The sequence below is a fragment of the Desmodus rotundus genome, chromosome 12, assembly GCF_022682495.2.
Source record: "Desmodus rotundus isolate HL8 chromosome 12, HLdesRot8A.1, whole genome shotgun sequence".
Taxonomy (NCBI): domain Eukaryota; kingdom Metazoa; phylum Chordata; class Mammalia; order Chiroptera; family Phyllostomidae; genus Desmodus; species Desmodus rotundus.
In genome coordinates, this window is record NC_071398.1 from 88,007,359 (window position 1) to 88,020,538 (window position 13,180).

At 40.8% G+C, this 13,180-nt stretch overlaps 1 protein-coding gene across 3 annotated transcripts in view; it reads left to right on the forward strand.

Moving 5' to 3' along the window:
* TPR (translocated promoter region, nuclear basket protein) overlaps positions 1–13,148 on the forward strand; it is a 58,974-nt gene extending 45,826 nt beyond the window's left edge. For 2 of the 3 annotated variants that reach the window (XM_024552493.4, XM_024552511.4), the window contains exons 44-52: positions 2,602–2,783; positions 3,928–3,996; positions 4,108–4,202; positions 6,038–6,144; positions 7,413–7,508; positions 7,644–7,800; positions 9,239–9,357; positions 12,279–12,374; positions 12,945–13,148. In XM_024552493.4, coding sequence (XP_024408261.3) covers positions 2,602–2,783; positions 3,928–3,996; positions 4,108–4,202; positions 6,038–6,144; positions 7,413–7,508; positions 7,644–7,800; positions 9,239–9,357; positions 12,279–12,374; positions 12,945–13,000 — 977 coding nt within the window. In that variant the 3' untranslated portion in view covers positions 13,001–13,148. The remainder of the gene's footprint in view (positions 1–2,601; positions 2,784–3,927; positions 3,997–4,107; positions 4,203–6,037; positions 6,145–7,412; positions 7,509–7,643; positions 7,801–9,238; positions 9,358–12,278; positions 12,375–12,944) is intronic. The other variant, XM_024552501.4, reaches the window with a different exon arrangement.
* The last annotated feature ends 32 nt before the right edge of the window (positions 13,149–13,180 follow it).

The window sequence follows — 13,180 nt, forward strand, 5'->3', positions numbered from 1 at the left end:
ATTCTGAAAAGCATTTGGGTTAGTCTGTTATATTTTTTGAGAATTCTCATATAAGAGCGTGTTTGTTCAAGCCAACTTAATACAAATGAGCAATGCTATTCAGGGTAGAAATATCCTCTATTTGTAGACAGACCTGATAGCTTTCATTTTAAGATGCTGGCTTTTATGGCCCATGTACATGAAAAACTCAGAGGCAAAACGGGATCGTCTCCTTCAAGGGCGTCCCTTAATGTGCACTTGTCAACAAACACAAACTACAGAAAACGGAAAGCCAGTGTGCACAATAAAGGTAGAAAGCTGAGGAGGTACGGAGGGTGGCTTCAGAAGGCCACAATGAAACGTGGTAGTTTTACCAAGAGGAGAATGGGGCCAGGTTCAGGCCCGAGTGCAGGTACCAGCTGCCAGGTGTCTGGAGATGAAGATGGAGGGAAGGAGGCCACACATGCAGTATTACTCTTTAACTTTGTTCATTAACAAGCCAATGAACAAAGTGCACTCAGAGTAAGATCAACACACAAATAACACACAGACCAGATAATCGAGTGCTCTCCTGACCGTATCTCATATAAACTAGACAAGTCACAAATTTCAAGTGCCCAAACAAACAAAAGCAAACAAACTGGTTCAAAAATCAGGTAAAAATCCTACAGTCATTCCTCTCACCAGCCGGGTACCCCAAATCAAAGCAATTTGGCTATTCCAAAGGGAAATGGAGGAGAAGGGAGTTCCAGTGGTACATACCAGGGTGACTTAACCCTACTCCCCAGTCGAGCCCATCGGCTTGCAGAGACACATGCAGACACAACAAACACACTTAACGTGGTCTGCCAAAATCACAAGTGGGCAGAGCCCAACAGTCCCGATCCTACTCAGAGGGGAGCCCCCAGCTAAGTTTAAAATAAAATGGCTTTGTCCCGAGGGAAAGCCTATGCCTGTACTGAGAAAGGATTCTTGACTGCGCTTACCCCCAAAATGGAACAACTTACCCAAAACAAAATCAATCATAGACCAAAGTCCAAAGCATTTTCTTATTCCAAATGGCCTGTGTGCTGAGGGTGGCCAGCGCCTGCCAGCAAAAGCTCCTTCCCAGCCCCTAAGGCAAAACATCCTTGGTGGTGGTACAGGGCTCAGAGAGAAACCCCAGCCAGGGTTGGCCATCCAAGAGCACCAGTTCCTGTCTGGCTCACCCAGTTGTTACTGAAACCAAAGTTGGTAGCCAACACTTCAAAAGGCCATTCAAAACATTGGAGTTTGGGATAAGGAAAGGTTTATCCATCAAGAAGACACCTGCCTAGAAGATGGAGACCTACTGGCACCTCATATTCATCTGAATTCACTGAACTAGGTTAAGGGATTTTAAGGGGCTAGGGGAAACAGTGCTGGCAGGGCATGTTTCAATCGGGGGACCCCGGAACTTGGCCATTTACGGCAATGGGGCATCAACACCAAAGCTTCCTGGACAACATTCCTGGCATCTGAAAGGGTTCCGGTGTTCGAGTTCAGTTACGTCCTGATCCTTGGTTTTGGCGGGGTGAGGGAATGAGGCTGCGGTTCCAGGTACAGCTGGAGGACAAAATTCTCTATGACTTGCGGTTTTGGTCTGTTGTCGCATTAGGGTAGGAACTTTTTGAGCCGATTATGTGGTTGCTTCTGTAGGTGTTCTTTTCTCTAAAAGTTAAGTATTTTGAGGGAAAGTGTTCATCACCATTTTCCCCAGATACAAGCCTTGTAACAGATGCTCACTGAATACTTGTTAGAGAGTTGTGTTCTTTTTTTGTTAACAGTCAAGTAAAAATAGGCCTACCAGTCTGGATAAGATTAAGTTAGTGGATAGATTATGTGTGTTGCCAATGGTACAAAACTGCTTTTCCCGAGCATGCACACTTGTCCTGAGTTAATTCTCACAATGAGATGCTCAGGTTTAAGTACCAGTATAGAATCAGAGAAACAGGAACAAGCCAAGTAACTTAACCGAGGTCACAGGGCTATTATGTGTCAGAGCAAGAATCCGATTGTAGACCTCCGGCTTTTAAACTACTAAGTTCTGTGATGTCCTACTCAGCTTTCAAAGTAGGGAATAGCTTCTGTTGTTTCTACAGTGTATGTACAAGACCCAGACATCTGAAGAACCGTTGAATTCAAAATTTAGGAAAATCAAAATACAAGAGTGTCATATAAGGCTTTTTCCCCAGTTTTTTTCATCCTGTTTGAATGATACTGATAACCATAGCGGTCTGACCTTTAGGTAATTTGCCCACTTAAATAATAGGAGCCACTTACTAAATATTTATTTTATCATGTGTTAGGCTAGGTGCTTTATGTCTGTTCTTCCATATCTTCAGAGAAACCTTTCTTACAGCTTACATTTGTTCCATTAACCAATCAAAGAAGTGGACTGAAAGAGGTTAAGGGACTCGCCTAAAGCCATACTTCTGCCAGCCGCATACCCATTATCTCTGGGTCCACCCTTCCTCACTGCTTCCCTTCTGAAAGTATTAGTGAGGTCAACAGGCCTAGTGGCAAGATTTATGCTTCTAGGGATTATGCACATTATTCTGTGGTCAATTTAATAGTTCAAAATGAGCTTCTTTCTTTTTACAGGTGAAGGAAATTCAGGTACTGCAGAGTCTTCTTTTTCCCAGGAGATTTCTAGAGAACAGCCGTCATCAGCGTCTGAAAGACAGACTCCTAGAGCACCGCAGTCACCGAGACGCCCACCACACCCTCTGCCCCCGAGACTGACCATTCATGCCCCACCTCAAGAGTTGGGACCACCAGTTCAGGTGTGAAAAGTACTGGTCATTCTGAAAAATGAACTTTTGAGAATCTTGACTTTTGTCCCTTTCCATTAGATGATATTATTATTATTATTATTATTATTATTATTATTATTATAGAAATTAAGTGAGCTCTTCATTGTTTCGGCATATTTTTATAAAATTTTTTAATGAAATTATTCTCTGATTTCTCTTTAAAAAGGCAGGGCTGACTAAAAGTTGCTTATAAGTTGAAATAATTATAGTGATAGCAAAAAAATCTGGTCACTTTCTACAGGTTACAAAAGAAAAAGATTTTCTTGGATTTCAATTAATGTAAAATGTATTTTAGCATCTGACCATCTGTTTTGAAGGTATCCTTCTCTAAGAAGGTATCTTTTGAAGGTATCTTGCACATGTTTGTTTTTTAAAAAGGAAACTTTCTGTTCTGCTAACATTTTTCCCTCATTGTTTTTATAATCACACGTATTAATTTCCATTTTGAAACTAATGAAAGTGTGCATGACCCTTTACATGTAGCACTCTTTGCACGTCTCTTAATCAGAAGCTCTTGTGTAAACAGGAGGAAAAGTACAAAAGCTCTGTTAATTATCTGTCTTGAGTTCTAACCCATCGGTATAGCTCATGCTAAACTATCACTGGTGAAGAAAATTGCATTATGTGAAAATATAAAGTCTTAAAAGATTGTATGTGGGTCCCACAAAATATACCAAATGTATCAATTTAGAATCGTTTAAATTGAGAAAGTTTATTTGTAGTTACTACTGCTATTTCAACTCCAGAGGATAATTAAACCATAAAATCCAAAAGCATACTTATTAATTAAATAAATTAGTTACAAAGAAATAAGATATGATCAAAGTTTGGTTTAAAATATTGGTTAATACTTTGTCTTATTGGTTAATGAAATCTTCATCTGCTGGTTAATATTATAGTCTGTATAATTAAAAAGTTGGCACTGTTTAAAAATGATTTCTATAGTTCAAGATTAGTAGCAGTTTTTCTGTGAAAATATCCTGATGATTATTTTGCATCATCTGCTAACATTTTGGTTATTTTATTGCCAGTGTAATAAGCTATATCTATGGATGTTTAGTGTTTGTTTCATTGTCTAGTTTCTTAAAACAAATGTAATTCCTTTCTGACACAGAGAATTCAGATGACTCGGAGACAGTCCGTGGGGCGTGGGCTTCAGTTGACTCCAGGAATCGGTAGCATGGTGAGTACCTGCCCCCACGACAAACCAGTTCATTGGTTCCACGAGTGTCTGTGTGGTCAGGTATGGTTTCCTGTCGTCCTGTGGGGCTCCCATTTTCTGTCTTTGTTTCAGCAGCAGCACTTCTTTGATGACGAAGACAGAACAGTTCCAAGTACCCCAACTCTTGTGGTGCCGCATCGTACCGATGGATTTGCTGAAGCAATTCAGTAAGTTGATGAAAGATGATCATTTTGTGACTGATCAGATTCTTCCTGTTTTCTTGTTAGTTTGTTTACATTTGATTGATTCATTATTGTTGAATCCTTCTCTACTGTGTACTAAGTTTTAGGGGGTAGGGAAGGAGGGTTGAGGATGTGGTTGGGGGAAAATTATATAGAGCTGAATGAAATACAGTTGCTTCCATCAGGAATTTGAAATTTAGAGTCAATATAACAATGGTTAAGAACACGGACTTCAGAGTCAGAATACCTGGGTTTGAAACCTAGCCGTTTCAAGTTATTTAGGTTCTCTGTTCCTGAGTACCCTCGTTTTATTTATGGGAATGATGAAACAACGGTTCCTACCTTATAACTTGTGAGAATTGAATAAATTGATTTATGTCAGCATGTTTGGAATATTACCTGGCACACATGTCGGTGCAAGCGTTGGTAATTACAGTGGTCAGGGTGGGTAGCATCATTATGAAAGCTCAGCATATGAGCAAAGTACTCTAACTCTAATAGTCCAGGAGAGTAGAAGCATAAGCAGTATGCTTCATTAACACAAGTGAAGTGATTTATTCCAACTTCAGGAGGAAAGAATCTGAGAGGACTTAATGGAAACAGGAGTTATACACAAGAATTCCTAACACTTACGAGCATGTCTATGAATCAGTTTATTTAATCTCATGGGTAAGATAGACACACTGTTGCTGTTGCTCTTTTATAGAAAAGGAAGCACAGAGATGCTAATGAATTTGCCAGAGGTCAGCCAGCCAGGAAGTGGCAGTTTTTGCTTTCAGACCTGTCTGGCGCCAGAGCCTGTGTTAACTTGTGCTCTGCCGCTCCACTGGAAGGATAGACCGCCTGCGAGAGTAGGTGGTTAGTTGTGGCTGGGGATTAGCGGCCTCACAGGATGTACTTGAAGATCAGAATTTAAGTTTCCCCAAACTGGGAAAAGATTGATTGTTCTACAGTATGTGGTAACACACGGCATCAGCACCAGTTTGAAACTCACTCAGCTAACAATTTGCAAGCCAGTCCGTGTCAGCCCTGCTTTGCTTAAAGTCAGCCAGGCAGAAACAGACTCATTCCGATACACAGCTTCTGAGCGCCAGCCCCTCAGCAGTGTTCTGGCGTAGCTCAGGAGAATGCAGGATTTTCCCATAGAACAACAACACTACGGGGGTAAGTCTAAAAATCCACCTGAAAGAGAATGTCCTTAACTAAAGTAGTAGTGTTGAAATGGGAAAGGAAAATATTCGAGAGTTATCATAGAGGTTCACTCCATAAACATTAGCAGCTGGCTAGCTAAGGAAGGAAAGGGTAAGAGTGGGCAAAGAGTGAAACGATCCTCTTTTATATCCTGGATTGTGGGCAGGAAGATGGGGGACAGAGCTATTAGGATGGGGGGAAAACAAGTTTCTGGTCATCTTAGATTTTTTCATGACCTTGGGGGTCATCTAGTGAACTCTTTCAGATAAGAAATGGGCTAGAGCGGCGACCTGCTTCATCTCTCAACAGTGAAAACTGAGACAGTTCTGTCTCACGACTTCATTCTAACCTGGTTACGGCTCCGGTTCAGTTTGTGTCGCTTTCAGGATATCTGCGTGGAGATTCCTAGCAGGTTCGAGACATGCGAGACATGCATAAATCACATGTAGTGCGAACGGAGTCACATTGTTACCCAGTTCTTTGACTGCTAATGTTTTGAAAATGTATAAGAATTCCTTTATCAACTTTATTTTCAATTTGTTTCCTTCCCATTTTGTTTATGCTCATTCGTATCATTGTGGTTTAAACAGGGTAACTTTAAATTTCATCCTAAGTTAATTTTTGTCTAGTTCGCCACAGGTTGCTGGTGTTCCTAGATTCCGGTTTGGGCCACCTGAAGACATGCCGCAGACAAGTTCTAGTCACTCGGACCTTGGCCAGCTGGCTTCTCAAGGAGGTAAACAGCCAAAGAAAAGCTTAGATCTCCTGGGTTTGCATATATTTGGTAATAAACTGCTCTGATGTGATTTTTATTTAAGTAAGCACTTAAAAATATGTTAAAAGTTGATATATAAGTAACTCTTACACTGATTTATGGGAAAAGCTATAATATATTTACTACTTAGTAAACATTGTGTTACATATAAATCTTAACCTTTTCAACAAAGTTCTGAGTTCTTTGAACAGAAAGACTGGCTTTTACATTTGTGTCTCTTCTAGCCCCTAGTTTAATATCGTACATGTACTTAGTATTCAGAGATATTTCTCGAACCAGTAAATACACATAGATACTGCCAGCTGTTTTAAAGTTTTTGGAAGGAATGCAACATATTTTTCATTGGTTTGACATTTAACATTTCTAATTAAATGCATAAAACTAGTTAGACATTTTCCATTAACATTAAAAATGAGAAAAATAAAATGTTAAAAATATGTGGAATAAAATGACCCCTAAATTAAGAAATAGTAGTGGATTATTTGGACACAAATCATGCTCTTTCTGGAATTAACTACCTTTTAATCTTCATTTGGTACTTGGATAGCCCACTCTATTTCTGGGGAGCTGTGACAGCATTTTATATAAGTGAGTAGGGAACGCAAACTACTTCAGTAAGCCCTAAACAAAGGTCGATCTGCAGTGCTCGTATAATTCGTGCAGTATGTCGTTGCCCATGACAGTGTAGGGTGTTCTAACACTGCGTGCCTCTCCCAGTTTGAAATCGTGAGCTGACTTCACATAAATTCAAATTTCTAGACTTGGAAGTCAGCCCTAAGTTTTATTTAGAATACCACCACTTTCTAGCTTTGTAACTTTCGGACAGTTAGTTAGCCTTGAAATTCAGGGTTGGTTGGTTGGTTGGTTGGTGTTAGCAAAAAGGGGACTGATAATACCTTGCATTTTGGTGATAGATAATTTCTAACAGAGCACCTAGTTCATGGTTGGGTACTCTAAAGTTAGCTTGTATAAAACTATAAGAGCACCATTTTAGCTGTTTTTTTTGTTTTTGTTTTTTTTTAAGGATACGTTATATTAGTGTTTGGAAGCTTAAAGGATGTGTTTAAATTGTATTTACATTGTTAAGGGGTTGATGTTTGCTTGATGTGCTGCTGCCTGCGGACTTTAACAGAGTTGTGTATGTCTGCTGGTTGTTTTCTTTCAGAAACCTCGCGTATTGACACTTGGTGTTCTTTCAGTCCTTCGCTAACACTCGTAATTGTCTTTAGGTTTGGGGATGTATGAGACGCCCCTCTTCCTGGCTCACGAAGAAGAGTCAGGTGGCCGAAGTGTTCCCACCACTCCTCTGCAAGTAGCAGCTCCAGGTAGGTGTCAAAGGCAGATAAGTAGATTATGTGTTTTATTGCTAAAATGGAAACTTGTGAAGCATCTTTTGGCTAAAAATTAGGTAAACTACAAAGTTAAAGTGTTCATTGCTTTTCTGGTCTTTCATTTCGAAGTGAACGTGTTTACCGAGAGTGCCACCGCTGATGCTTCAGAGCACGCCTCGCAGTCGGTCCCGATGGTGAGCACATCAACTGGCACTTTGTCCACAACCAATGAAACCGCAACCGGGGATGATGGCGATGAAGTATTTGTGGAGGCAGAATCTGAAGGGTAAATGTTTACTTTGTAATTTTTGCTTGCTTTCGACTTGCCAAACTTTTGCACTTGTTTTCCTGTAGCCAGGAGACAATCTGTTGAGCTGTATTTTCAGTAGCATCCTGCTGCTAAAGTAAACTGAGCCATGTATTTTGAAAGACTAGTTTTTGCATATAATAATATTTTGGGACTTAGAGGTTGTTACTACAGAAGACAAATGTTAGCTTCCTGAAAATTGCGTAAAATATTCATTCCAGAACAAAATATTTCTTTCAAATCACTGGTGTCCTTCCATTAATGTAACTGCTTGAACTTTTCCCGAAGAAAGAAGGCTTTCTGTGAAAATTAGGAATATTAGGAAATGACTCAACTTTCCATTTAATAGTGGGCTTTCAGGTGAACGTCAGCTACCCTTTATTTATGTGCCTTTAGAGCTTCTTACAAATTAGAAATTCTCAGTAGTTTTCAAGGCCTGACTACATGTGTGACTACACGTGTAACACATGCGTTACAAGCAGAGCTTAACAAAGGAAGTATTTCATGACAAGTCATCTACATTTTTTTAAGCCAAAATAAGTAATTTACTGGAAAGAACTACTGGACAGCGGTATTAGAGAACTCTAACTTTCAAGGTGGAACCTAATTCTTTCCAAATAAAATAAAGAGTTGTACTACTTTATGGTCAGAAGCAAAGCTAGAAGTAGAACCCACATTTCCCTGGTAGAGCTCCAAGATTTTATTTAGCAGTATTTTCTTAGTGTGGTTATGGGCCAGTTCTAGGGTATGGGGGGATAAAGCAGGTCCGTTATGATGCTCTAACACGGTGCTACATAATTTAGGGAGGTTATAGGCCCTGCTGACAAGACAGCCTGCCGTTCATTCCGTACCCGGTGTGCAGGTCACTTCATAGAGGTCATTTGACCCACACGATACCTCTGCAGAGTGTCTCCTTCACTTGCTTTCTGAATGGGAAAGAGGTGGGTTACCGCCCCCGAGCCAGGGGTTCTACCCACAGCCTGTCCCATCTGCGCTGCAGCCCCTGCTGAGTTAGTGGTCTGTTACTGATAGTTGGGACTGTTGTGAATTATTTTAGTACTGTACTTTCCTAGAAAGTTGTTTTGAGATTTATCAAAATCTGGATAATATACCTCCTGTGAATGTTAAGAATGTAAACATCGCTTGTCAAAAAGAAAAACTATGTAACAAAAAAGAGGGGGGAAGTTTGGAATGTGTACTAGTAAGAAGAGGAAGGGGGAAGAAGCATGTTGAGCTCTCTTTCCCCTGCGCTTTAAAAAAGAGCATACGGCTACCAGTCCCAGAGTTTGCAGTTTGGGGGTGGAGTGGAGCTCTGTCTGCGTTAAGTAGTAAACAATATCGAAGAGTATGGAAACAACAGGATGCGCTCTAGGATTAGTTTTGTATTTCCTCATGAATTGTTGCTTTCCTTTCTCAGTATGAGTTCCGAAGCAGGCCTAGAAATTGACAGCCAGCAGGAAGAAGAGCCTGTTCAGGCATCCGATGAGTCAGATCTTCCTTCCACCAGCCAGGACCCGCCTTCCAGCTCTTCTGCAGGTCAGTTCCTGCTGTCGGAACTGACAGCTTTACTTAGCGGACCTATTTGCAGCAGACACTTTCGTCAGTAACAATGTAATAATTTTTTTTCCTGAATTTTAAATTGCTTTGTTTAAAAGGGAAATTTTATTTTATTACAGGGAACTTGGTTCATATTAAAGGGAACCAGTTGTGCTGTGTTAACAGTGCTAAAGGGGCTGAGGGCGTAGGTCCCTGGGGGGGAGCTAAGGAGTCATGCTCAGGCTTCTCTCTCGCCTCTGTTTGAGCCAGAGCATCTCATTTTTACTTGTCTTACTTGTTAGGGTTCTACATGGAATCTGGGGGAGGAGAGCCTTTAAAAAAAAGATTGTAATTTACTGATGGAAACAGTTTTAAAGTGTGACTTTTCACATTTTAACTTTGAAAAGGGTTATTTTATGTCTTTTATCTAGAATATAATTGTTTCTGCAGCAGTGCTTTTTAAAAATAACGTCCGTTGAGCACTCGCTGCGTTTCAGGCAATATGCTAAGCCCTTTGCGCACATTCACTCATTCAGTGCGCACATCGGCCTGGTGTGCTGAGCACTCGTCCCCGTTCTGTAGCCATGGGAGCTGAGGCACTAAAAGGCTGCGGGGTTCCCCCACAGTCACGCAGCCGGCAAAGAACGGGGGCCCAGTGTGAGCTCACAGAGTTGGGCTCCAGAGACTCCAGTCTTCACATACCACAGCAGCTTGCCTATCTCAAAATTTTTACGTATGGAGTTACTTTTGTTGCTGAAGAAATGCAGTCCTCAGTCACCCACTCGGATTGTGTTCATTGAATTGGTACAGTGGTCATTCTCAAACTCCGCCAGGTTTCGTGGAAGAGACACTGGGTTGTTAACGTTTTTCAGTCAGAAAATGGCCACCTCGGGGTCTCTTCCCCTCTCAGCTGCTTCTCTGCGACACATCAACCTGTTAGCCCACGTTTCTAGTTTCCAATCTCATATCCACCTTTTAACAGCTAGTAACTTCACATCACTGCACGTTTCATCTTGAAATACGGACGTTCACAACTAACCGCACAGCCAAGATTAGAAATAATGTACACAAATTATATAAGTCAATACTTTACACATAGTAAAGCTCAAAAATTGTAACCGTCACATTCATTACTAATACAGTTAGGGCCCTGGCCAAGTGGCTCAGTTGGGTTGGAGCTTCGTCCTGTACACCCAGAGGTTGCGGGTTTGATTCTTGGCCAGGGCACATACCTAGGTAGCAAGTTCGGTCCCTAGTCAGGGCGTGTACAGGAGGCAACAGACTGATGTTTCTCTCTCTCTTTCCTCCCCCCACTCTATTCACCCCACTCCTCCTCTCTTTCCTTTCCTCCTTCAGTCCCTCCCTCCCTTCCTCTCTCAAATCAGTAAAATACTTTAAAAAAAAAAAAAACTTATCCTCGGATGAGGATTAAAAAGCTAATAATAGCCCTGGCTGGTGTGGTCGAGCGGACTGAGCACTGGCCAGCAAGTCAAAAGTTCACCATTTTGATTCCACGTCAGGGCACAGGCCTGTGCTGCGGACCAGTAACCCAGTTGGGGGCATTCGAGGCAAATGATTGATGTTTTTCTCACATATCAATGTTTCTCTCCCTCTCTTCTTCCCTCCCTTCCCCTCTCTCTGAAAATAAATAGATAAAATCTTTTTTAAATAAATAAATAATACAATATTAGTGAAGTTCTATGCCCCCAATTATATTCTGGCATCCCATGAGAATTGTCTTTTATCAACAGAATTGGAACTAGTTACATCTTACTAGAGCTTGCATGAAAAAATATTGTTCTTGTTCCCTTTTACAGTATAATATGAAATTAGGACCTCAAGTTTTATTTATTTATTTTTTTTTAGAGAGAGGGGAAAGGAGGGAGAAAGAGAGGGAGCGAAACATCTATGTGTGGTTGCCTCTCATGTGTCCCCCACTGGGGACCTGGCCTGCAACCCAGGCATGTGCCCTGACTGGGAATTGAACCGGTGGCCCTTTGGTTCACAGCCTGAGCTCAATCTGCTGAGCCACACCTGCCAGGGCAGAAAGTAACATGTAAGTAAAGACCTGAAAGAGGTTGGGGAGGGAAGCTATGCAGTCGTGTGGGGAAAGGGTGTTCTAGGATGAGAGACGTAGCAGACGCAAAGTCCGTGAGGCAGGAGCGTGACTTGCTCCAGGTCAGCAAGGAAGCCAGTGTGGCTGGACTATAGTAAGGGCAGAGAGACGAGCAGCAGCAGAAGCGGTGGGGGGGGGGGGGGTAAACCCAGTAGACCATTGTTATTGCTTTGACTTCCATGGCAGAGGAAGCTTTTGGGGGGCTTAAGACAGCAGTGACCTGCTCTGACTTAAAGACTTAGCAGTGTCAGTCGTGCTGCTGTGTGGCGAAGGGGCTGAAAATGAGTAGTGGGCAAAAACAAGCAGAAAATGCGGTGGATATTGCAGCCATTCAAGGTAAGACGACGTTCTAGACAGAACCGTAGGACTGCGTTTGTGAAAGGAGGTTGGACTCAGGATCTGTGTTTAAAGGAGAGCTGGAACGGTTTCTCATGACTGAGTGTGGGCATCTGCGAAGGGGAAGAGTCCAGTGTGACTTGCGGTGTATTGTAACGGGCTGGCTTTTTCCTATTTTTATTTTCCATTGTATTCCTCACCAGGATCCTAGCACATGTGTGATACCTGGATAGGCACCAAGTACATTTTAAATTCGTTGAGTGAATGAATGAAAAAGTCAAGAACTTATTTTTCCAAACAAAGTTTTTTCTTTCTGTCCTTTTTGTTAAAAATTCCTTCTTAAAAAACTTTTAAATACTGAAAACAAATGGACTCCTCTGCATTTTATCCCTGCATTCAGTTTTTGCCATTATGACGGCTTTTTTGGTTTTTGACTTGCTCTCTTGTGTCTTAATGTTTTTCATCTTAGATACGAGCAGTAGTCAGCCAAAGCCTTTCAGACGAGTGAGACTCCAGACAACATTGAGACAAGGCGTCCGTGGCCGTCAGTTTAACAGACAGAGAGGTAAATTTCTAACATACTGACTATGTGATGTGGGAAGCTAATAAACAGGACAACTTTTCTAATCCTTAAGCTTCCAATTTGTATCTTGTTTTTTTCTAATGTTGTAAGAATTGATTAAATAATTATGCATTGAGTATGTGATATTCACTAATCTATAAACGTCTTGTAGACACATATGTATACCATAGGTGTGTAATGAATATATGCTTCTATTTATTTGTTTATTCCTTGAACTCTAATATTTAGAAAAGCGGAAGTATTTTAGTGCTATGTGTTCATTTGGTGTGTCTATGCCTGTTACAGTTTATGCAACAGAATAAAGCTTTTTGGGTTTGGTTCGCTGGTTTAAAACATGTAAAGTTTTAATATCTTTATGTTTTCTAGTGTAACCCTTACAGATTGCATGCATGTCATAAAAATATTAATCTAATTGTATTGAAAACATGAAATGTTTAAATTAATAATTATTGAAAACACATTTTAGAATGAACTAGGGTAAGTGAATGTTCTGGCTTCGGGCTGACTTCGTAAAAGACACGCTCAGTTTGACTCTTCTTTCTTCTCTCATAGGTGTGAGCCATGCAATGGGAGGGAGAGGAGGAATAAATAGAGGAAATATTAACTAAATGTCCTATACACTGTAATAACTGTGAATAAGATTATTCAGTCCGTGTTAGTGTTACGATTGTGGAGTTTAGAAAAATTTTGTATTTAAATTGGTATGCTTATCTCAACATTCTTTATTAATAAAATGTATTTCAATGTCAAAATTTATCCTTTTTTGTTTTCATTGTCAAAACGTATCA